General features: G+C 31.0%; 5 protein-coding genes across 7 annotated transcripts; 2 read left to right on the top strand and 3 right to left on the bottom strand.

The window, feature by feature from the left end:
- LOC110628840 (F-box/kelch-repeat protein At3g24760) lies at positions 1–1,537 on the bottom strand. Its single transcript, XM_021775655.2, has one exon. The coding sequence runs from the start codon at positions 1,396–1,398 to the stop codon at positions 274–276; it is 1,125 nt and encodes a 374-aa protein (XP_021631347.1). The 5' UTR covers positions 1,399–1,537; the 3' UTR covers positions 1–273.
- A 3,773-nt stretch (positions 1,538–5,310) lies between these two features.
- Positions 5,311–7,258, bottom strand: LOC110628028. 2 transcript variants are annotated; one of them, XM_043948661.1, is made up of 5 exons: positions 6,978–7,258; positions 6,823–6,892; positions 6,244–6,740; positions 5,921–6,161; positions 5,311–5,568 (listed from the first exon to the last, which is right to left on the bottom strand). In XM_043948661.1, the coding sequence occupies exons 1-5, from the start codon at positions 6,981–6,983 to the stop codon at positions 5,549–5,551; spliced, it is 834 nt and encodes a 277-aa protein (XP_043804596.1). In that variant the 5' UTR covers positions 6,984–7,258; the 3' UTR covers positions 5,311–5,548. The 2 variants fall into 2 exon arrangements, with proteins under 2 accessions (XP_043804596.1, XP_021630159.2); XM_021774467.2 differs by having other exon boundaries at positions 6,823–6,889.
- Positions 7,259–9,083: 1,825 nt separating this feature from the next.
- Positions 9,084–12,973, top strand: LOC110627735 (sm-like protein LSM5). The gene is made up of 4 exons (XM_043962262.1): positions 9,084–9,241; positions 9,354–9,477; positions 11,198–11,270; positions 12,751–12,973. The coding sequence occupies exons 1-4, from the start codon at positions 9,208–9,210 to the stop codon at positions 12,781–12,783; spliced, it is 264 nt and encodes an 87-aa protein (XP_043818197.1). The 5' UTR covers positions 9,084–9,207; the 3' UTR covers positions 12,784–12,973.
- A 966-nt stretch (positions 12,974–13,939) lies between these two features.
- LOC110628406 (thioredoxin-like protein 4B) lies at positions 13,940–16,103 on the top strand. Of its 2 annotated transcripts, XR_006348016.1 has the most exons (5): positions 13,940–14,183; positions 14,265–14,422; positions 14,511–14,577; positions 14,801–14,921; positions 15,884–16,103. XR_006348016.1 is itself a non-coding variant. In XM_043948958.1 (4 exons), exons 1-4 carry the CDS (start codon positions 14,052–14,054, stop codon positions 15,980–15,982), a joined length of 456 nt encoding a protein of 151 aa, XP_043804893.1. In that variant the 5' UTR covers positions 13,942–14,051; the 3' UTR covers positions 15,983–16,103. The 2 variants fall into 2 exon arrangements, 1 of the variants encoding a protein (XP_043804893.1); XM_043948958.1 differs by lacking the exon at positions 14,801–14,921 and having other exon boundaries at positions 13,942–14,183.
- A 486-nt stretch (positions 16,104–16,589) lies between these two features.
- Positions 16,590–21,307, bottom strand: LOC110628699 (3-ketoacyl CoA thiolase 1, peroxisomal). The gene is made up of 14 exons (XM_021775493.2): positions 20,963–21,307; positions 20,427–20,503; positions 20,200–20,284; positions 19,880–20,006; positions 19,547–19,645; positions 19,400–19,467; positions 19,175–19,282; positions 19,001–19,078; positions 18,782–18,914; positions 18,600–18,696; positions 17,893–18,016; positions 17,686–17,794; positions 17,371–17,454; positions 16,590–16,984 (listed from the first exon to the last, which is right to left on the bottom strand). Exons 1-14 carry the CDS (start codon positions 21,065–21,067, stop codon positions 16,875–16,877), a joined length of 1,404 nt encoding a protein of 467 aa, XP_021631185.2. The 5' UTR covers positions 21,068–21,307; the 3' UTR covers positions 16,590–16,874.
- Between the last annotated feature and the right edge of the window lie 2,844 nt (positions 21,308–24,151).

The following is a 24,151-nucleotide window of genomic DNA, read 5'->3' as shown; positions in this document are numbered from 1 at the left end:
TGAAAAATGCTTCAGCAGCATGCTAAACCAGTGGAATTGATGCAGAAAACCAAGAATTTACACTATATTTGGATATTCCTGTATGTCCGAGATAACAAATGAAGATGAAGTCTAATTCATCCTTGATCAAGAAAGTACCTAAAGCAGAAAATTTGATCACTAAGAAAAACAGCTATTTGATGAGATTGTATGCGTCCTCAGAACAGGATACAAGATATGATTTTTTACCAAGTAGAAAAGCTAGTCAATCAGCATAGGCTCCAACACTCCAATTTATTCCTCCTCAGCCAGAAAAATATTCTGGGGCAAAATTGTGGAACAAAAGCTGATAACCTTGTGAAACTTGTTCACAGGTGATGGCAATTGGGGCACTTTCCTCCAGCTACACTTGCCATACTCGTTGATGATCTCACAAATGCAAGCTGGGTACTTCTTGTGATACTCTTCGTTGAATACATAAATCAGATTCCCCAGCCCAACACATTTCAAGCTTGCAAACTTGTCATCCTCCTCATTATCTACCAACCCATAAAGCAAATCCTGAGGCATAATAGCAATTTCACTGAATTCCATGTTCTTCTCATCAATCCTCCACAAATTGAAAGATGGCCCTCGAGGCCCATTGCACATACCAGCCAAAACAAGCATTTCTTGACAAGCAATCAGGAAAGCAAAAAGCACACCAGGTGGCCTTAGTGTCTGCACTTGGCTCCAAACATGCTTATCCAAATCGAAAAAAGAAACAAAAAATGTGTAGATTCCAAAGACAAAAAATCTACCTTTGAACAGGGCAGAGGATAAAGTCTGAGATGAATTACCAGATCGAAAATCGGCAGGTAAAGGTGGACAGAGTTCCCAAGAATCGCACGAGGGTTTATAAATTTCAACGGCCAACCTGTCCTCGATGTCAACCAAATTGCCAATGAATCGAACGCCGCCAACAACTATAAATTGGGGCTTCGATGTGTGAGATTGAGATGTTTTAGGGTCAAAGAAAACGCCAAGAAGAGGATTGATCCTGGAAAAGCAAAGGGGAGAGGTGGATCTCCAGCGGGGTTTGAGAACAGGGGAAAAGGAGAAAGAAGGAGCGGTGGAAAAGAGGAATCCGTTCGAGCCAATGAAGTCAGGGGAAGGGAAAGGAAAGGAAGGGAGACGAAACCAGGAGTTGGAGGAGGGATCGAATGCGAAGGACTGGTTGTTCTTGGAGGAGGTGTTGTGGAGGCCGTGGAGGAAGAACCAAGGGAGATGGTGGTGGGGGAGGGAAGGGAAAGAAGGGGTGGAGATGAGAGAATGCCAGAGCTTGCAGACGGCGGAGGCACGGAGGAGGGAGGGGATAGGGAGGTGGGAGAGGATTAGTTCTGTGAGGTCGGAGCTTATGGAGCTGAAGGGTTCCGACATTGTACGGATTTGGGTAGCGAAGAAGGCGAGAGAGAGAAGAGGAGGAGGAGATGGGGTTGGCTGGTGGGAGAGGTAGTTGAGAACGTGACTGGAGAAGCGTCAGAATTGAAGAAAATGAACCAACAGAACCCACTGATGAATTTGCAATAATGGGAGTTTATTATATTTTAATAATTTGGACTTTTGAGAGATAATTATTAAAATAATATTTTTTAAAAAATTATTTACCAGTGTGAAATTAAAACAACATACAAAAATAATGTTTGCTTTAGAAAATACCAATTAAATTGGTGTTTTTGAAAAATATAGAAAAAGCCAATTAAATTGGCATTTTACAATTACAGTCGCATCCTTTATTATTTTATAATAAAAAAATCAATGCTCATAAAAATTTTAATTTTATTAGTGTTTTCAATAGCAGTGATGTCAGCTCTTCCATGAGAAATAGTTTTATTAAAAATTATCATTAATTCCTTATATATCATTAAAATTAATTTGATAGTTATTATTTATTTAAATTTCAATTAAAATTCTTAATATTTTATAAAATTAAACCTTTAGTCATTACAATTCTCTGAATTCTAATTATACTAAATTAGAATAATATAGAAAAAATAATTTTATATAATTGCATAAAATTAATTATAGTTATCTAAATTATAATTATATTAAACTGTACTAAAAAATTAATTTTATATTTCTCTAAATTATTGTATTAGAATGGTATTGAAAAATTAATTTTATACAATTATATAAAATTAATTGTAATTTTACGAATGATAATTATATTAAATTGAAATGGTACTAAAAATTAATTTTATATAATTATATATAATTAATTTTAGTTTTTCGAATTATAATGGTAATAAATTGGAATGGTATTGAAAATTAATTTTATATAATTATATAAAATTAATGGTAGTTCTCCGAATTGTAATGGTACTAAATTGAAATAGTACCAAAAATTAATTTTATACAATTATATATAATTAATTTTAGTTTTGCACTAAATTGAAATAGTACTGAAAAATTAATTTTGTATAATTATATAAATTAAATTGTAGTTTTAAAACTGTAATGGTGTTAAATTAGAACGGTATTAAAAAATTAATTTTATACAATTACTTTTTTTTTCTTAACGGTAATTGAATGATATCAAAAATTAATTTTATATAATTATATAAAATTAATTATAATTTTCTGAACCGTAATTATATAAAACTGGAATAATACCAAAAAATTATATAGAATTAAATTTTCAATATTATTTCAATTTAGTATAATTACAATTTAAAGAAAAAATTAATTATATAAATCAATTAATTTTGGTGATATATAAGAATAGGGGTGAGCATTCGGTCGGTTCGGTTTAAAAACGAACTGAACCGAATAAATCGAAAACCGAAATTTTAGTGTTTATAAAAATCGAATCGATTTTGGTCAGAAACCGAATCGAACCGAATCGGTCTGATTCAGTTCAATTTAATTCGGTTTGATCGGTTTCGAATTTTAATAATTTTATTTATTTTTTACACTTTATTTTTAGTATTTTAATTTTAATATGATTTAATTTCTCTATATTATTGAAAAAATATATTATTATTACTAATCGGTTCGGTTCGTTTTTTCGATTTTTTTTCTGATCAAAATCGAATCGAACTGAAATCACTGAAATTTTTAAATTAAAAATCGAACCGAACTGAAATATATAAAAAACCGAACTAAATATTTAAATCAATTCTATTCAGTTAATTTTTTCAATTTGAACCGAATACGGCTCACTCTATATAACAACCTAATGATAAGTTTTTGAGAAAATCATTCCTCATGGAATAGTTGACGTATTTAGGCATAAATAACTTATTATACAAACGCTTAATTTGGTGGGCCCTAATTCAACTAACCTTTCGGCACATATCTTGTCATTTATCATCCATCCATTTATTTATTTTATTTTATTTATTCTCTTTTACTAAAAGTCTTTATTAAGAAAAAAATTAAAAATATTAAATTTCATCTTTTAATTTAAAATTATTTAAATAATATAGATTCAATCATATTTTAAATCCTAATAACTAGTGGTTTTATTTAGTTTTTTAATGATAATTTAAGGTTAATTTTAAATTAAAAAATAAAATTTAATATTTTTAACATTTTGATGGACAAAATTATCCTTTTTATTTATTTTTAAGCTAATAAAACAAAAGTCTGTTTTTTGTTTTGAATCCACAGTCCATAAATCCAAATTGCATTACGTCAAATATTTTGTAATTTACAACTGGGTGAATTACATTATTAAATTTTAAGTTTGATAAAATAGAAAATTAATTTTTATTAGTCTGAAAATATAATAATTTTATTTAATTTTATAATGTAATTCTTTTCATCTCAAATATAGGCTAGTTTTTTAAGATGGTGGCTATTCATTAGTTTGCTAATATATATTTTTATTTAATAATTTATTATTCTGAAAAATAATTTAATAATATAATCTTTTAATTTTTATTAGAGTAATATGAATGAATGTGATATTTCGAAAAATGAGCTTAAATATGATTTATTAACCTGTAAAAATGATGAAAGTGAAATGATTGATGTTTAAAGCCAACCACTTTAATATTTAAAATAATAATTTTTTAAAAAGAAATTAATAAAAAAATGTGTTAAAATGTATAAATTATTTATATATTTTATCTTTATTTTATAATAAAATAATATTTTTTAATATTTTTTTTAAAATTTAATTAATATCCACTATTAAATAAAAAATTTTATAGCATTCTTTAATGATTGATCTTAGAAAGCCCAAATTATAATTATATGGAAATATGAGAATAATACTTCTAATTAATTATATGAAAAAATAATATTTTTGAACATTGTATATTGAAATAAAATAAAAATAGTTATTTTATTTAATGTGCATTTCTCATTTATTTAGGACAAGAAAAATTAAAAAAAATTATACTAATTAAACTGAAAAAAAAGTTAAATTTAAACATGCTGAATAATTGAAGATTATTCCATTAAACATGGTCAATAAATTGAAGATTTTCAGCAAAGTATTAGGGAAAACTGTTGTCAAAACTACAGAATTTATATATTTAATAAATACTAAAAGAATAATATGATTACAATGAAAAAATAAAATTTTAGTAATTATTTTTAAAAAATTTATTAATTTATCTCTATGTCAAAATTACTCTTAAAATAATTATTATTCACTTTATTTTGACTTATAAGACTAAATAATATATATATTTAAATATATATACTAAATAATATATAGTTAAAATTATATGGAATAAGTTAGGTTAATTGATTTTTTTTATAAAAGGGTAAAAAATTTAATTTTATAAAATATAAAAATATTTTAATAGTATAATTTTTAAATATGAACAAACTAATAATATTTTAAAATTTTAATTAATAATAATTTTTTATTTATTTAAAATTAAAAAATTACCTAAATATGTCTAAATAATTTTAAAAAGTTCGCCTTACCCCTCTGTAGATCCGTCCCTGGCGCTACCCATATAATAGAATTGCTCATGAAGAAGTACTTATAGTATTATATAATACTAAAAGAAAAGTTTTATTCAATTGCAAAAAAAAAAAGATATTTTTATGAATTTGGTTAATAAATACTAAAAAATTTACTAACGAGTCAAATAATTAGAATTGCCAAAATGGACTAAAAATATATATTTGTAAAAAATAAATAAAAGGGAAAAAAGAATTGATTACTTCGGATGTATAGATACCAATGATGTAAGTATTTCAGAAAAAAAAAAAAGATTAGCAATGACGTAAAGAAATCATATATGTCAAGTCATTCTTTCTGTAATAATGAGCTTAATGGTCCTTCCATGGCATTGGGTGGCTAGAGATATGAATCTTCTTATATCCATACAAATTAAAAAAAGTTGGTCAGATTACTATGCAGGTAGGCCATCTTCATTAATCTGCTTCCATTTTCAGATCCTTACAGCTGATGTTACAACTAAATCATCTACTTAATTATCTCAAAATTAACCCTCCCAGCAAAAAAAACAAAACAAAAAAAAAATGATCCTAGCACATAATACATTTCTTCAAGCATTCACTTGATTCATCCATGGAGAATCATCTACAGGCTTCTTGTTTCCCTTCATAGCTCTAGCACCACAACTGCAAATCAGAATACCATCGAAATTAATTAGTTATGTTGGAGAGAAATAGAGAGACGTTGTTAATTATATGATTTAAATTTTTGAATATATTTTTTTCATGGGTCAGAATCATGATCGAATCCAGAAGTTTCACGTTGTGACCCAGATAAAATATGTGAATATTTTACGAAATTTTGAAAAAAATATATTAGAATTAACATTTTAAGAGATTATATCATATTTCGTAATTTATTTCAGTTTTATCCATGAATGTAAATTTGTGATTGTGATTGAGAGTGCATGTGTATATTTTTAGTATCATGAGTTTGTCATAACAGGAGTAATAGGCAGCCGGGTGATATGTATCTTACATTCGGAATCTGTAGTGATCCAGTTTCCTTTCCTATCATGGAGAGGAGTAGAATTGAGTGAAAGCATGTTCATGGCCAGATCAGTCTTGGAACAAGAACCCATTGAAATGGCTGAATATACAGAAGAAGTGGTGGAGCAGCTTTCAACATCCCATCTGAAACTGATCTTTGGTGATTCATTGCTCAGTTGATCATCATCTGGCACTGCTTTAAGTGTTGCTTTATTTCTAAAGTGTAGAACCTGAAACATGAATTTCCTTCAGTGAAGAATATCCAAATCATGCATCCCAAAATTGTAAACTAACTTTAAAAATATTTATTACCTTTCTTCCTATGAAGTTCCCTTTCTTCTCAGATTTTGCAGCAGAAGCCCATCTGAGTAGCTCCTTCATTCTAGACATGGCTTTGGTTTTATCCCCTTTAAGGGTATTTTTCTTCTCCAATGAGCCACGTTGGCCAATATTTGAGTTAGCTGATAAGGAAGACAATGATGTTGTATCAGTTATAGGCAGAACTTTATTGCCTGCATGAGTAGCTGAATCCATTTTATTATTCATGCTTTGTTCTTTAGCAATTTCTTCTTCTTTCTTCATCTTCATAGAGTACACCCAATGCTGCTGCTGCTTCCTTCTATTGAAGCTATCAAGTCTTTTCAAATTGATTGTGCTATAGAAGCAAGCAGATGCAACATCCTTTCTGCATAAAATTACAAATTGTCTAAAACCCCTTCTACTAAATTTATTTTCTTTGCCTCTTGCTGATCTTTGATGACTCCCACTGTACTTAAACAGAATTATATCTCTTCCTTCAGTTTCTTGATCTGAAAATTTTCACAAATGAAAGGGACGTGTTAGCCATTTTCACAACACATGCAAATGATGAGGATTTAAAGTTCATCTTACCAATTGTATTGTGCTTATTAGACTCCCTTGCTTGTTCTTGTGGTAGCTTAAAGAGCCAATGAAGAATCTGCTATAATGGATGAGGAGGGGACATAAGCTGTCATGTGAAGATTACTCATTTTTTTCTTATCTAATTTTTAAGATACAAAGCTCACCTGCATATTATGCTTTGATATTTTGAGACCCTTTAGTCATATATAGAAGGGTGGTTTGGCTGTAGGAATGTGTGTAAGAAGCTGAGATAATGGGTGACCTTCTTGGTCAAATGGACAGCAGAGAGTGATCTATCTGTGATGTCTGTGTGCTAAAGATTCCTGTCTACACAATGAGGCTTTTAGGAAGAAGAAGACAAAGAAATTGGGGGGTGAATCTAGTGAAGATGGGGAGACAACTAGGCAGTGAGTGGAGGAAAGGTTGGCTTGTGATTCTGTGGAACATGGGATTTATTATAAGATGATCATGTGGTTGGTATCAAGGAAATAGATTGTGATTTAATTAATAGCTAGAATGAGGTGGCTTTTCTCTTTGCCATACACTTGTACATCTCCCAATTTACTCATCTGGGTGGTCCTTAAGATTGCTTTAGTTATAACAGATTTACTGTTCTTACACTTTAGAGCTAGTAGAACTAGTAGAGCATCTGTCTATTTTGTTAAGAAAGTGAATTCAAAGTTGCTTTTATTGGATAACAAAATTGAGGGAAATTATTATATCGTCTAATTCATTAGAAGTTCTAAAATATTCCCTTCTTGTCATTGCTTCTCTTTTCTCAAGGAAGATAACTTGCTAGATAAGATCAAGATAGCTCAAACATGTGCCAATTATGCATGTTTTAATATAAGGAGGCTTGAAAGATCATGTGGGAAACGCTAACCAACATGTGTCAAATGACTGAGCCAGCTAGGCCAAAGGCCAACTCCATGGTGATGTGGCTCAGTGCCCATCTCTCCACATGTGAGGAAGGAGATATTTTAGGAAACTGAAAGTTATATTAGTGAGAGCATTAGTTGCAGTGGGCACTAGCAAACGATTCCCCATTGGCAATGGGGCTTCACATGGAGCTCAAGATGTGTCAATGTTGTTGTATTAGATTTCATTATAATTAATTCTTATGGTTTGCAGAGAAGAACACGTCAGCTTTCTTGGATTTTAGCCACTTCTTATAGCATTGCTTGTCACCTTCACTCAGGGTGTTAATTGTGGAAGTCACTCTCTTCCACTGTGTTTGATGTTGACGTGGCATCATCGGAGCATAGGAATACATCAAGAATGTCCTCCGGACTTCCAATTGTATCACTCTTAGGTTAAGGTTCTAGTGGTGGGATTGCGTTCCACGTTCTTTATTTATACATCAAATGCCAATAGCTTTCGATAAAAAAAAAATGCCAATAGCTTCTAGTTGGGCTGGCTAGTGGCATATAACCTCAATCTTAGAACTTAGGATCGGCACAAATGTGTTCAATAGTGCAGAATGATCTCTGGATGCCAACACATCAGTGCCAATTTGACTGAACGATCACAATAGTTTTCTACTGACTGGTTTTTAATTTCTTAGCTTCAATTGAAAGTTTGCTGTCGAAGGTTGCCTTTGTAAGCCCATTTTGAATGCAGCGACGGTTGGAACAAAGGTGATGGCTTCCCTATTTTCTCCACACTCGTATATTTGGGGTTTCTGCTTGGAAGATACTTGGTTTAGGTTGGGTTGCTATTTTTTCTGGGCCTTGTTTGTGTAAATCTAGTGTTGGCTGGCGTATGGGCTGTGTTGGACTTTGCTCTCATATCTCGTGTTTTAACATGCGGCTTCTATGCAAAATATTTACCCTTTATTTAGAATTAAAAATTTTATAAAAATTTAATTCAATTTATTTCTATCAAATTTCATATTTAAAATATAAAAATTTATTTTTTTAATTTATAAAATTTTTACTTTTAAATAAAATAAAATTATGTGGGTCTTACTCTTTGAAGTTTTCAAGTATCAGTCTTTTAACTATTTTAGGCTTAAACTTAGTTTAAATATGTGGGTCTTAATATATTTTAAATAATTTTTTTTATTTTAAATTATATATTAAATAAATATATATACCTAGATGCATATAAAAGTTTCTCATTAATTTTTTTTCCAACAGCGAATTTATCTTTCAAAATAATGATAAGAATAAATAAATAAATAAAGACTTCAAAAAAAAAAGAATAAATAAATAAATAATAAATAATTCTTTCAAAAAAAAAAAAAAATCAATAGAAATTCTGGGGCTATTTCGGTCATCTCGTCATTCCCCACCAGTTAAATGGCCGAGGCGCCGTGAAAATAAATGAATATCGCGGCTAAGATCACCGCTTTAATAGCTCAGTTCACTGCCTAAGCTTGGTTCCTTGAATCCCATGGCCAATAATCCCTCTCAGCTCCTTCCATCAGGTCCATTACATCTTCTCTTATTATTATCTGCCATTTTTCTCGAGAAAATCAACCAGGAAAATGTAACTAGCTACTTATTATTTATTTATTTGGGAATTTTTATGTTTTGCAGAGCTAATAGACAGGTGCATAGGGTCGAAAATCTGGGTGATAATGAAAGGAGACAAGGAGCTCGTTGGTACTCTTAGAGGCTTCGATGTCTATGTCAACATGGTCCTCGAAGACGTTACTGAATAGTATGTCGCTCTTCTTCCTCTGGGGGTTTTCTCTTACAAATTAGGGTCTAAGAAATGCATTAGCTGTCGAGAATTCATTTTTTGTTTTTGGTTCGAGTTTCATATATATTTTTACATATGCCATTCTCTTTGAATTGAAGCAAGAATCTTCTTATAAATTTGCGATTGGAGGGGTCGAAGTAACTGATGCTTGCTTTACTTAGGGGACTTGTTCTTGAGGTTATTTCATGTTTACGGTGCTAAGACTACAGATAATGCTTGTGGTAGAGCATTGCAGAATGAAAATTTTTGCTCAAAACTTTCACAAATAGAACTGATTGGTTTAACTGAGCATACTGTTTGTTTTGTTTCCTTATGATACTTTTTGATAAAGATTAAAAAGAAAATCAATCTAACTTATATATATTGATTCCTTTATTTATGATACTGGTTAGGTGCTGTAATTAGTCTTATGATTATTTTACTGTTAGCTAATTACTGATTAGGTCTGCCTCCCCCTTTTAACAAGTTCAACCTAGAAGTGTGTGGGTCATAGCATGCAAGGGTTGCTGCTGATAGGTACCTAGCTAGTTATGGCCATCAATAGACAATAATGTAACTTGGACATGTTTGTTAGCTGGGATTTTAATGCCCCCTGAGCTTTGCTATGGAGATCATACCAAAAAATTGATTATATCAATTTACTTAATTCTGTTAGTATTCTATTCACACTACAGTCTTCTAGATGGAACGAGAGATTCATACTTCTCTAAGATTTTGAAGTTTTAGTTTCCTATTCTGCACTAAAAATTCAAATATTTAAATACAATGTAACTGCCAAATAGAAAATTGATTGGTAAAGAAATGAGACTAAGTAGTTTGAGTGCAATAGGAATGCAGTGTCAAAGATTTATCTATGGTCAGCTTCTCTTTCTTTAAAGGATTTTGATCTTATATGTAGATAGTGGGGATTCATGGTTGGGAAGGCTGAAAGTTGAGGGAAAGAGGTTGGGTTAATGTGTTCCTAATAATCGATTTTTTTTAATGAAGCCTATATTGATTTTATTTATGAAGCCTATTGTTTTATTTTTGCACTGTATCTTTACATGATATGATAGTTTAAATGTGCGTTCCTGATTCTGTAATGAGCTAGGCTCATTGACAGGGGATGTATAACTGTCTCTTGTGGATGGGAGAGTAGTTGAAGCCTGAATATTATGTACTAATGGAGGTAATGATCTTTATTTGCAAGTTTGTTAAGGTAGTGGATTGATCATTTTGATACAAGTCTTTTGAGGTTTAGCAATCTAGAGGAATGTGACCTGGTTTGAGTCAAGTCTTACTGGTGAAGATAAGCATTTGGAAGATATGAAGTGATGATATTTTATTTCATGCCACTTTTATTTAAGACAATGTTGCAAGGGAAACAATGGAAACATAATATGGGAAGCTATTTGCTTGGTGATGCAATCAAATACCAAGAGATCTGAGAGAATTTGAAAAACAAATAAATAATTTGTCCTCTAATTTTCTAACATTCAACTAAAGAAGTGTGATTGTGTTCATTACATGTACTATAGCACAATGATGCTTTTGATAATCTGATGATGAAAGTTCATTTCATAAAATAGCTAAAATTTATTTTATCATCAGTTGGAATCTTCTTTGTTGATCTGTCTCCCTCCCTCCATGCACAACTCACACATTTTCTTGGGTATCTGTTTGTTTGTTGATTTTACAGTGAAATCACAGCTGAAGGACGGCGGATTACCAAGCTTGATCAGATATTACTAAATGGAAATAACATTGCCATTGTAAGTAAACCATATTATTAATTTGGGATAAATATACCTTGGGAGCTCGTGCTTTTAGCACTCTCCCTGTGGATTTTTTTTGGTTGCAATTCACAGCTTGTGCTTTACATCATTAGCACTTAGATAACAATCAGCAACACCGTTTAAAATGTTGGCGTGGCACATTAAAGAAATGTTTTCTTTTGACATGCCATTACATGGGTCTCACTAGATTAAATGCTTAAATTGTAATTATTAAAATTATGGGTGAACTAATCTAAGGCCTTGATGTTTTTATTATTTACAAGTTTGTTCATATACTTCGACAAATTAGTCCCTGAATACTGCAATTGTTTACAGGTCGGTCCTTGTATTCTGACAAATTGGTTCTTCAACCATTAATTACAAATTGATCTCTCTCTCTCTCTCTCTCTCTCTCTCTCTTAAATGCATCAAAACAGCAGGAAACTTCAAATTCATCCTGTGTCGTAAATTGGTGGAGAAGCCAAATACCCAGAAGAACTCCCAAATCTAGAAGAATGCCCCCCCCCCCCCCGGGAAAAAACCCTAAATCGATGAACCCAAACTAGGAAAACACAATCCCACACTATATGGATTTTGATGCATCAATCTGAAATTTCTAAAACCAAGTTCTCTTCAGATCCATGTGAAACATCAAAACTAATCACATGAAACACCATACCTTCCTCATCAGCCTCCATCATCCACCATCACCTTTGTTGTATCGCAAAAAGAAACCATAAATCAACCCATTGAATTAATAATTTACAGAATTTGCAGGAATCAAAGAAAAGTTTTATTGCAGAGAAAGCAAGAAATAAAAAATAAAAAAGAAAACAAAATGAAAACGTAAGGAAGAACCCGAAGAGGAGTAGAGAAATAGGGTCTACTGCAAATTTTTCATTGAGTGAATGATCAAGGGCTGATGATTATGGTGAGACTATTTATGAATGTGATGAAGGGAAGAGGACAATGGAATGGATCAATCTGGATTATTTGTCACTTAAGTGCTAACTGTGAAAAACACAGGCCATGAATAGCACCGGAAAAACCAACCTGAGTGCTAGAAGTGCAAAATCTCAGAGTACTTTAAAGTACTTATCCCATTAATTTTCATTTTTGACTTGAGCTCATCAAGTTGTAAAATCGTGTTCCACTTTGGCTCTACCTTGAGCATCTAGAAAAGCTATTAATGGTACAAAACAATTCCTGTATATGTCTACTCTCACACATATGACAATTGTAGAAATGCTATCAGATGAACCTTCTGTAGATCATGTAATTCCCATGCTTACTAAAGCCAGTATATCTATCAAAATTCATAAGCACATGTTTGTGTTTGTGCCCCATGAACCATTTTCTAGGTTTCTTTTTTTGTTTTGTTTGATTTTTGTAGCAGGACTGACATTAATCTAGTCAATTCCCATTTATAAATGCAGAAACATGGATGGGATAGACTAACATTTATTTTGCATTGCAGTTGGTTCCTGGTGGTTCTCCTGATCCAGAATGATAGTGTAGCGGTTCTCTGCTGGTTTTAGTTTTTTCATATAAGTGATGATGGATACATTCCCATTTTCATTGAAAATTTTAGCAATTAAGAGATTCTTTCTTCTCTTGACATGGATGTAGTTCCAAGTATTATGGTGTAATAGATGATGTCTGTTTCAATGATTAGTATTACTCTGGAGTTGATAGTATAATCCTCTTCTTTCCTCCTATAGACATTTGTGAAGGCTTGTTTGAGGGAACTAGTTCCGGAGACCGAGATGGTGAAATGTATTGCCAAGTTCAATAGATTTTTGAAAATTACCATCAAATTTCAAAGAGTAGTAGCATTGCAGCTTGTGAAGAACCTTACAACCTTATTTTTTTATTTTTATTGATTTCGTTTGAATGAAATTTGACTGCTTTTTTTTCTACAGAACACCGAAACGATATAGGGATTTTTTTTTTTCAAAAAAAAAAAAGATTAAATAATTGATTGTCAAAGGATACGTAAATTTGATAGTAATTTATAAAAAAGATTAAATAATTGATTTTCCAAGGATACGTAAATTTGATAGTAATTTATCTTAAATATATTTTTCATGTGTATATATATATATATGTATATTTCTTGACAATTGCCAGATATATTGCATTTAAATTAATATATCATTTTGTTAATTAGATAAAATTTTGAAAGTTATGTTACAATTTACGTTTTTTTTTTTTTTAAATTCCATCTAATTCTTATTTGGTTATAAAAATTCAAGATTGTAGACTTCTTGTTAACTAAATATGTGAGGATAAATTAATTTTTACCTCTGAGTTATGTTAAAAGTATTGTATGTTCTTTTATTTTTAAAATTTAATAGTTTGATCTTATATTATGTCTTTGTCACTTGAAGGAGTTTTCTATTTATATTAAAAAATAATGTATTTTTTAATTTTGCTGTAAGTCTAAAATATATATGTGAAAAAAAATTAAGAGATAAATAGTTAACTTTGGCATAGTTTAAGGAGAAAAAATATATTATTTAGTAATTTTTAATATAATTAATAGAAAATTAAACGAAATCAGGAAATGTAATTTTAAAAATAAAAAAATTGGTACCATTTCAAAAAAAATAAAAAAATAAAAAAATTGGAAAAGTAATTCTAGAACAAATAATTCTGAAATGCACAAGGAATTATCATTAGCCAGCAAATAGGAAAGGCAGGAAGTGGAAGGAGCAAATTTGCAAATCAAGACGAGGGACGGAGAGAGAGAGAGAGAGAGAGAGAGAAAGTGACACGATGAGCTACACCTTAACGACGCTGACGAAGAAGAAGGATATAGACGCTATCATCAAAGACACCATCGACAAGGTCCTCGTCCTTCGCTTTGGCCGCGCCTCTGATGCCGTCTGCCTTCACCTCGACGACTTGGTGTAGTTTCTCCCCCCCCTCCCGCCCCTTTATTTTAAGGTGGTGTTTATTTTTGGTTTCTCAATTTATTCCAATTTTCAGCTATCAAAATCTGCTCGAGAGGTTTCCAAATTTGCAACTATAGCATTAGTAGATATTGATTCAGAGGATGTTCAAGTTTACGTCAAATATTTCGATATTTCTTTGGTGCCTTCTACCGTTTTTTTCTTCAATGCTCATCATATGAAGATGGATTCTGGGTATGGCTGCTTTCTCTTTTAATCAATTTCTTGTTTTTTTTTGGGAAAATTAGCAAACATCTGTTCCTTTTTTCCCCCCCTCTCCCAGAACTGCTGATCATACTAAATGGATTGGTGCCTTCCACACAAAACAAGATTTCATTGACGTAGTGGAGGTATATTCATCTCTGGTTTTTGCTAGTTAATTTGCCTCTTTAATTTCATTTTGTATGCCTTTTATTCACTAAATTTTAGTACAAGAGACCTAGTAGCATTTATGCACTAATATTTGAGTGATGATGCTGACCCCTTCTTTTTTGGAATGATGAAAATTGTTTTTATGTGTTATTGAGAAACTCTCCTCCGCCCTCAGAAGCGTTCCACTTCCTTTATTATCAGGTCTCTTAGTAGAGTGCATATGGAGGTTGATTGCTTATCTGCTTAGTAAGCAATTTTTTATCAGAGGTCCTCAATGATGGTTTCAGACTGCTTAGCTCATTTTCCCTATATGAACTTAGAGGTGAAGTAGCAACTATGCAGTACTAGTCCTCACTCTTTGGTAGCATGACTGCATGAGTACTTCCCTCTTTGATGTAATTCCCTAATGGAGTTACAGTATTTTATGGTGGGAGTAGCTGGGAACTTCTGATCTTGCAAATGAGACATGTTGATAATTTTACTTGAGCAAGCAATTCATGTGAAATACCAATAATGAATTGATAATCTTTAGGCACTTGTCAGAGTAGAGAGTTGGCAGATTTTGCTTTCTTAAGAGCAAATGGTTAGCTAATAACTCATCAATTTTGAATGCTCAAGCAAATAAGTAAAAGACAGCTAAGCATAGGAAAAGAGTTAATTAAGTGAGAAATTTCTGAATATTTTTTGTTCATGTAGTTCTCTACATGATATGAAGAACCTAATGCATGGAGAGTTGGGAGAACTGCTACCTATTTATCAAAGATCTGGCATGCTATTGTGGCTAGTTTTCCTGCGAAAAATCATGGAATTCTTAAACAATTTGAGGGAGTTGATTGAGAGAGCTATGAGGTTCAAACAGGTCTTGGTAGTGACTGTGACGAGAGAGAGAGAGAGAGAAGAGGGCTTTAAGGAGAGAGGGAGGGAAAGGGTGTAATGTGGTAAATAGAAAGGGTAAAATTGGCATAAGGTGTCTTCTGTGCCTATTCATTTGGATCCATGAACGGGGATAAAAGCTTTTCAGTGGAAAATTTGAAATACCTGAAAGGAAAGTACAATTTCACGTGTACTTTTTAATGTTTGGTTGAATATTTTCTTTTCTTCTTTTTCTGTTCCATATTTTAGTTTATTTAACTCTGTATTTAAATGCAACCTTTATTTTGTTTATGTTTAATTCAATTCACATATTTTTCTAGGGATCATAGTTGAATTACCTTTTTCTTGCCTCTAGGGGATTTGATTCTAGACTACAGTATACAGCACTAAAGTTGCTTATGACTTCTGCAGGCTATATTTAGGGGGGCAATGAAAGGCAAAATGATTGTGAATTGTCCTCTGCCTCCGGAGCGGATACCAAAATATCAGTTGTTATACAAGGACTTGTAAATGTAATCTCTATAGGTCTTATGTAATTTGTAGGCTTACATTGTACCGCACTTATGATTCTCCAATGTCATTTTTGAACGTATATGATTACAAGTATAACTAAATTTTGCCTTCTTTTGTTGACCGACTTCCAATCAGTTACGTGAGAGCTTAGCATTGCTTGCTTGCTTGATTATTAAGGCCAAAGGGATTATTGTGAACCTATTGATAAACTTCTGCAGTTAACCAGCGTCTATATTTGATGGCACTTGCATTATATTACTGTTATCATTTTTGCTGATCTTTTTTCATCAAGGAAAAATTAGGATTAGCACATTACAGATTTCATCTCGGTCAGCAACTTCTCAATGGATATTAGATGATCTATGGAGTGGAATTGAGTGCACATGGATGAACAATGAAAATATGTCATTAGCACCGTAACTTGTTTCCTGGAGCTGTTTTTATTCAAGCAAAACCTTGGTCTGCAGTATTACAGGTTTCATTATTTTACATGACATGGTTCATATTAATATACCTATTGCCAAATATCAATGCATATGGATGGTTCTTACCGAAAAAGCTGGTTAATTGTGTCAGTGAACCTCGTGGGATTAAAGGGATAAGATGGAAAGAAACAAATCAAGTTAGTTCACTGCCCCTTTTAATGTAAAAGACAGATTATCATTTTACGAGTACTAAATCATTTGAAGCAAAACATTGGGATCCGTACTAAAATTGCAATAGTAATCTAAATTTTTATCAGTCATGAAACTGAAGTACGCAAATATTCAACTTCTACACTGGAGAGGAAAGCTGACATTTTCCAACTTGCAGCACCCATGAGATGTCTACTTTATTCGATATCCTCTAGAACTACATATGAACCAATGAGCGAGAAGAAAACACACGTCTAAAGAGCATCCTTTGATAGAAGCTTGTTATTTTTAACCATTCGAGCATTGCATAGCTCATCGACACAATCTCCTCTCTCAAAAACAGCAGCAGCCCCCATACCTGTGCCTGCAATTGTGTCCAATGCTTCAAAATGTTAATAGGTGTAGCCAATACCCAAGTCAAACAAAGATTGTGACATGATAAATTCTACTCATTCACTTCCTCTTAGATGATTTTATCAGCTTTAAGATTGCTTCTCCATTATAAACAATGCTTTTGTTTTAAATGCTTTCATATGGATCAATTATTCCAGTTTCCCATCTGGTGGTTATAGAGCATCATTCTTGATCATGTTGTTATAAAGAAATGTGCATCATCTGAAAGATTTCAGCAGAAAGCCCAAGCTACAAAATTTACTAATTTGCATATCAGACTTGGTTGACTTTATCCCACTTTGGTTTCACAATAGTAGTATATTGTCATGCCCTTAGAGATGGGGGAGAGAGAGAAACCTATGCACATTGAGATTACTCCAAAGCGGCAGTCCTTCCCGCGACGCTTCATTTCATGCAGAAGAGTTGCAACACAGCGGGCACCTACAAAAAGCAACAGATGATACAGATCAAGTATTCTAACAGACAACAAACTGTTTCAAATCAAAGTAAAATTTCATTACATGCTATATTGTCTTATTTATTTATGTATATTCCTGGGATGATAATTGTTTTATAGCTGATCATGCATGATCCGTATATGTGTGCATGTGTTTCTCATGCATTCATGGTATATAGGTATATCAGCAAATTAGAGATATCACTGTTAAGTACCTGTAGCACCCAAAGGATGCCCAAGAGCAATTGCGCCACCATTGACATTTACCTTTTCTGGATCAAGCTCCAGTTTCTTACAACAATAAACATACTGGGATGCAAATGCCTGAACAAAGAACAATTATTATGATGTTCTGAACCCAGAACTGCAGTTTACTGACAGAACCACCAAAATTATAATAAGCAATCTTTAATCTGCTCTACCTCATTAATTTCAAACAGATCAATATCATTAAGTTCTAGTCCAGCAGCTTTCACTGCAGCTGGAATTGCAAAAGCTGGGCCTACTCCCATAACAGCAGGATCCACACCAACAGCAGCAAAACTCCTGCAAGAAAAGCAACTGAGTGATAGAGCAAGACATGCAGGTTTGTTTCTCAATCGTAACCATAAAATATGGCCCCACCCCATCCCTTGCTTAGATCCCAGATGATGCATAATGTGATGCTGACTATCATGTACTCAATGACAAATAGCTGAAGGCATACCATTGCCTCAAGAAAAACAGTAAAAATAAAATAAAATAAAATAAAACTGAACTTTCTCTTAGAATTCAGTTTCTTATATGTGGCTATACAAGGCCTCTGTATATTGTTGATATGCTCAGATCAGTAAAGATATCTTGTGTGATCATCCCCTATATCTCTTGTTTTTGTTTGTTGTAGCAACAGAACACTTCAGAATACCCACAGAGTGTGCTAATTATAGCATTTTTGTGTAGAAAAGGAAGTGGAATGAAGTTGAAAAAAGGGTATAGTTAATATGTACTATTGTCAAAGAAAGAAAAGTATGATATAAACACACGAGTCACCCTAATTTCTCAATTAAGGTTTATAATCAAGTGTACTACCTTGCAAGCATCAAAATAGCCATATTTGACATTTGCTAAAGTAGCAAGAAGAAATAAGCACCTGAACACACCGAGAACTGGAAGTCCCTTCTGCACAGCCACACTTCTTTTAGTAAGAAGGACTGCGCCAGCACCATCACTGACCTGGCTAGCATTACCTAAAGATAAAATTGTCTTCAGATTGTCAGTTGCATAATTATGGAGAACAAAATATTAACTGGAAAATGAGGAATTATTAAATACCAGCAGTTGTGGACCCATCCTTTTTGAATGCAGGCTTCAGCTTTGCCAGATCTGCCATGTTTGTGTTTGGTCGAATTCCATCATCCACTGAAATTGTGACAGACTTCTCTTCACCAGTTTTTGGGTCTACAATCTTTGAACAGTAGTCATACGTAAAAAAAATGATAAAAAAAGAAGATAGAATAGAACCTCATAAGCCAGCACTCTCCTCTTGTTTACCTTTGTAGAAACTGGAATGATTTCATCTTTGAATTTTCCAGATATTGTTGCAGCAGCAGCTTTCCTATGAGATTCAACCTATTTAAAGGTAAAGTGTCAAGATTATTATAAATCATGTCTCCATAAAAAAAAAAAAAGGAAATTAAGGTAAGCTTAATGTTCTGTGCAACTTACTGCAGCATGGTCTTGCTCTTGCCGTGTAACACCATACCGCTGTGCAACATTTTCAGAAGTAATACCCATAGGAAGGAGACAATCTCGAGCTTGTACAAAGGCATCTACCTTTTCACAGCAAAAAATCCAGTTCAGATATACCATTAACCAATTTCAGTCCTTCAGGGAAAAAAAATAAAAAACAAAAAAAAGAAAGAAAGAAAGAAAGAAAGAATAGGGAATTACTCTTGGGTTAACTTGGGGAACCCTGCCAATTGCATCCACTGTCATGCACTCCAACCCAGCCCCAATGCCTAACATTGGGCAAGAAGAAAAAAAGTTGAGAGCAAAGAAGGTTATTAAGATGGAAAGATATTCCAAAATTACTCTTACCAATGTCATAAAATCCAGCTTTTATGGAAGCAGCAACATCAGCTACCGCCTGCAGGCCAGAGGAGCATTGCCTGTTGACTGTTCTGATGGGCACCGTTTCTGGAAAACAGATAAATCATTTACAAAAGAGAAACGTAAATTTGAAAAAAATATATATGATGCATTGTTTGAAGAAAAACACAGCAAAGTTGCAAGCAATCCAAAAAACTTTGTCTATGCCTTCAAATTATACATGCAACATATGTATCCATATTCTACAACTATGAATACAGAATACAGGGTCCAATTACAAATAAAGAAGGGTTCATTAAGAAGAGTACACAAAGGTCATACCAGGAAAACCAGCATAGAAAGCTGCCATCCTGCACTCAGTTGCCCTTTGTGAACCAGGAGGAAGAACTGTACCAACAACTATGTCCCCTACCTCACTTGGATTCACATTTGTTTTCTCTATCAGTGCCTACAATTCAAGTTCTATAATTTGTTAAGGTAGGCAGGGAAGTGATTAATGCCTTCAATACGGAGCAAAGAAACATAAAAATAAACTAAATGTATTAAGACACTAGATGCAAGAGAGTGGATTCATCAGTCTTCTCCAAATTGTATAAAAGAAATTATACAATTCCTGACCATTCATCAAAAGTATATCTAACCTTCAAAACAGAGCCAAGTAGATCATCAGGATGGGTATCCTTGAAACCACCTCGCTTGGCTTTGCAAATGGCAGTACGGTAAGCACTGTTTAATATGAAAAGTAGAATAGACAACAGGGATCAGAAGAGGACAGAAATTCTAAAAATAAAAAACAACACAATTGTGAACAAATATCCAGAATTGGTTTAGTTCTTAAGATTTAACATCTTTCTCTCAAGAAACTTACCCCACTATCACTACATCATCACCAAAAGCAGCTGTACGGTGATATGCAGCACTATCTCCAGCCGCACAAACTGAAGTCTAACAAATAGATAGAGATAATAAGAAACAAATCACCGAAAATCAAATCAAATTGATCCATATGCTAATAACCTAAGGAAGAAACACTGTTAACTAAAACCACAGCAGCAAGATCATTCATGTTAGCCAAGTCAAATAAATAGAAGATCTTAGTAAACGTCACAAGTCAAAGGAAGTAAAAATCTTTTATTTTCTTTTCTTCTCTTTTCCCTTACTCTTAACTGTAATTGAAATTGGAAGATACCAGCTCCTCAAAGCTTCCATAGTTAGCTCATACCCTCCAAGTGAGATTTCACATGAGCAGAATCCATTTTGACAATGAATCACAGGCAAAAACAACAGATTTAATTCTTCAATCCATTTAAAACCCTTCAATTTAACCCACTTCTGATTGTAAGCAGCAATAATTAAACAGCATACATACACCAAATATGCCAAAATGAATCAAAAGCAACTTACAGAGAAACAAGCTGACTCATGGGATTGCGAAAGAGAAGAAGAAGAAGAAGAAGAGGGTTGCAAATGACCAAGAAGAACTTTCTGTCTGTTTACTGCTTTCTCCATTTTTCTCTCTCTCTCTGAAAATGGGCAATGACTAAAAGGTATTACAGTTCTGAAGTGAGATGGGCATCTATAAAAATCCAAACTTTCTCTGGATTGGAAGAATGAGAGTGGTCCCAATCACCAAATGAAAGAGGAATCTGCAAAACGACGACCACGACTAATGTAAATTTCTAAGAAAACAATCGTGGGTGTTTGGTATGTATCAGGATCACACGTTCACATTTCCACTCTCTCTCGTTCCACGCTTGAGACTTCTATATCAAACTTTTCTCTTTTATTTATAAAATTTAATGAAATTTATAATTTAATTTTATATTTTAAATTCAATACTAAACTTTTTGATTTATTTTTTTTAAAAAATACTTATTGATATAAACTTTATATTTTTGTTATATTTTTATATTTTACAAATTGATTATTAAATATTATATAATTATTTGCAAATAATCTGTTTTATTTTTCAAATTAATCCTCCATATTAATTAAATTTAAATGCTTTAAATTTGAAAAAAAAAATAAAATTAAATGAGAATCTAATAATTACATTTTGCCTAATTAAATCAGAAAGTTAAATTGATGATGAAAAGGTTAAAAATTAGTTATTTGAGCTTGAATATATACGAAATTACATTTAAAATCGTGACTTAATTTAATTTTTTTCAAATATAAAATATTAAATTTACTAAACATGAAAAATTAATTTGTAAAAAATATAAATATTTATAAATTACTATAATATTCAAATAATAATTGATTAAAATAGTAGAAGACATTGTACTATTTTTTTTGAAAGCAATTATTATTATTATTATTATTTCGGTGGTGGTTAATGGTAGTTGGGTGAGAAGGGCTGCTTTGAGTTTTGATGGAAAAAAGTAAGTATGAATAATGTGAAACTCATTGTTTTTTCCCCTTTTTTTCTTTGAAAGGAACTGGAGCTTAGAATAAAACACGTGAATCATCACTTTTAAATTTTAAGATACTCCTTCAATTTAATTTTATTTTTCTACCACTTAAGAAATTTTAATTAATATAAATTAAAATAATATATTTTACTTTATTTCTTTAAAAATAACTTATATTATTAAATTATTTTCACTTTATTTTTTAATATTATTATCTAACAATTTATTAGTAAAATAAAAATAAATTATTATTTCAAATTTCTTCATTAGGATTTACGATCAATAAATAAATTTTAAATTATAAAATTTTGATTTCATAAGTTAAATTAAATTAAACGAATAAATATAGAATTATGTTAGAAAAAACATTTTCGTCAAATAAAATAATATTTAAAAAGATGAAATGGGTGTGAAACACGTTTCAAGATCAAATTGACTGACTGATGAAATGGGTGTGAATCCATGTGAGCATTCGGTTGGTTTGGTTTAAAATTGAATCGAATTGAATAAATAAAAAATCGAAATTTTAATATTTATAAAAATCGAATTGAATTGATTTTGATTAAAAATTAAATCGAACCGATCTAATTCAATTTGATTTAATTGATTTCGATTTTTAATAAAAAATTTTATTTTTTACACTTTATTTTTAGTATTTTAAAATTTAATTAAAATATTTTAATTTTAATATAATTTAATTTCTCTATATTATTAAAAATAATATATTATTATAACTAATTAATTTAGTTTGATTTTTTGATTTTTTATGATTAAAATCAAATTAAATTAAAATAATTAAAATTATTAAAATTAAAAATTAAATTAAACTGAACTAAATTAATAAAAAATTAAATTAAAATTTTAAATTAATTTAATTTAATTAATTTTTTTAATTTAAATTAAATTCTGATTAGCCTGATGTGAATTATGTTATTATAAGTTTGACTGATGGCTTCAATAATTCATCTTTCTTATTTCCGCCATTTTCTTTTTTTTTTTAAAGAAAAAAAAAAGAAAGTGACTATTTGATGTGACTTTAAAGCTGAATCTGAGAGGACATGAGTGCATAGCTAAAAAGCGCACAAAAGGCAATATAGCTCTCATTTTACCTAACGGTACATCTTTTGGCTTGGTATTTATTTTTGTTTATTTAGCAAAAAGAAAGAATGATATGAATTATTTAAAAATTTGTGTAATAATACTGGAAAAAAATTGTAATTATGAATAATCAAATTTTAAAATACACATAAAAATAAAATTTATATTATTTATTAAAATAAAATTATAAATAATACAATATTTTTGAATTAGTCTAATATTCAATTATATATAGTTTATAATTGTAATTACAATTATATATATACACTAGGATGTTAATTGATTTAATTTGAAATAACGAAATACCATACACATCCTCAATTTTTAAGGGTATTGACTTTAGTTATCTCAATTTTACTGTATAAACAATGACAAATAAATTTTATATTATATTTTATTAAAAAAATAATGTAATGCATTTTAATAATGATTTTCACTCAATAATATACTAATAATGCAATAAAATAATAAAATATTATGAAATAACTAATAAAATGCATATGTAATTTTAACTAAATTTATAGTGTTTATATAATTCATAAATATTCTAATTAAATTTATAATATTTATATAATTTATTATTTTTACATTTCACGTCAATTAAGCGTGCTTGATATTCTAACTAAATTTATAGTATTTATATAATTTTTTTTTGTTGATTATTTTTACACTTCATTTCATTTAGAAAGCAGCTTTTCTGTAGCTATATCAGACTAAAAATTGTACACTATCTCTTTTTTGATGGTCTTTGACGTTCAGTTTTGTGTTGAATAAGGTTTTCTTGTTTCCATCTGGATTTTTCTTGGCTTGCTATTGTACTGGTGTAAGGCTTGTTTGGATTTGGTTTAGCTTGGTCTTGGGTCTTGTTCTATCTATTTGTATAATTGGTGTACAGTTGGACTTTAAATGTATTTTTTTTTTCATAATAAAAAAAGAAAATTATAAAAAAAAATATCATATCATTTTATTAATTTTTTATTTTATGATATATAAATTAATTTATATCAAAATTAATATTTTATAATAAGTCTATATTAAAATATTTTAAATATTTATTAATGATATGAGATAATATTTTGAT

This window comes from Manihot esculenta, chromosome 12 (assembly GCF_001659605.2).
Source record: "Manihot esculenta cultivar AM560-2 chromosome 12, M.esculenta_v8, whole genome shotgun sequence".
Classification (NCBI taxonomy): Eukaryota; Viridiplantae; Streptophyta; class Magnoliopsida; order Malpighiales; family Euphorbiaceae; genus Manihot; species Manihot esculenta.
This window is presented reverse-complemented; position numbering and strand designations above follow the sequence as displayed.

What these genes read in the sequence shown, in the direction of transcription:
- LOC110628840 (XM_021775655.2), bottom strand. Translation starts at nt 1,398, where the DNA reads ATGTCGGAACCCTTCAGCTCCATAAGCTCCGACCTCACAGAACTAATC.
- LOC110628028 (XM_043948661.1), bottom strand. An exon ending in TAATAAGCACAATACAATTG is followed by an intron (nt 6,741 to 6,822) that starts GTAAGATGAACT and finishes GAAAATTTTCAG; the next exon opens with ATCAAGAAACTGAAGGAAGA. An exon ending in GATCACTACAGATTCCGAAT is followed by an intron (nt 5,569 to 5,920) that starts GTAAGATACATA and finishes TCTGATTTGCAG; the next exon opens with TTGTGGTGCTAGAGCTATGA.
- LOC110627735 (XM_043962262.1), top strand. Translation starts at nt 9,208, where the DNA reads ATGGCCAATAATCCCTCTCAGCTCCTTCCATCAG. An exon ending in CTCTCAGCTCCTTCCATCAG is followed by an intron (nt 9,242 to 9,353) that starts GTCCATTACATC and finishes TATGTTTTGCAG; the next exon opens with AGCTAATAGACAGGTGCATA. An exon ending in CTCGAAGACGTTACTGAATA is followed by an intron (nt 9,478 to 11,197) that starts GTATGTCGCTCT and finishes TTGATTTTACAG; the next exon opens with TGAAATCACAGCTGAAGGAC.
- LOC110628406 (XM_043948958.1), top strand. Translation starts at nt 14,052, where the DNA reads ATGAGCTACACCTTAACGACGCTGACGAAGAAGAAGGATATAGACGCT. An exon ending in GCCTTCACCTCGACGACTTG is followed by an intron (nt 14,184 to 14,264) that starts GTGTAGTTTCTC and finishes TCCAATTTTCAG; the next exon opens with CTATCAAAATCTGCTCGAGA. An exon ending in CATATGAAGATGGATTCTGG is followed by an intron (nt 14,423 to 14,510) that starts GTATGGCTGCTT and finishes CCCCTCTCCCAG; the next exon opens with AACTGCTGATCATACTAAAT.
- LOC110628699 (XM_021775493.2), bottom strand. Translation starts at nt 21,067, where the DNA reads ATGGAGAAAGCAGTAAACAGACAGAAAGTTCTTCTTGGTCATTTGCAA. An exon ending in TACTTGGCTCTGTTTTGAAG is followed by an intron (nt 20,007 to 20,199) that starts GTTAGATATACT and finishes CTTGAATTGTAG; the next exon opens with GCACTGATAGAGAAAACAAA. An exon ending in TCATTCCAGTTTCTACAAAG is followed by an intron (nt 18,915 to 19,000) that starts GTAAACAAGAGG and finishes TACTGTTCAAAG; the next exon opens with ATTGTAGACCCAAAAACTGG.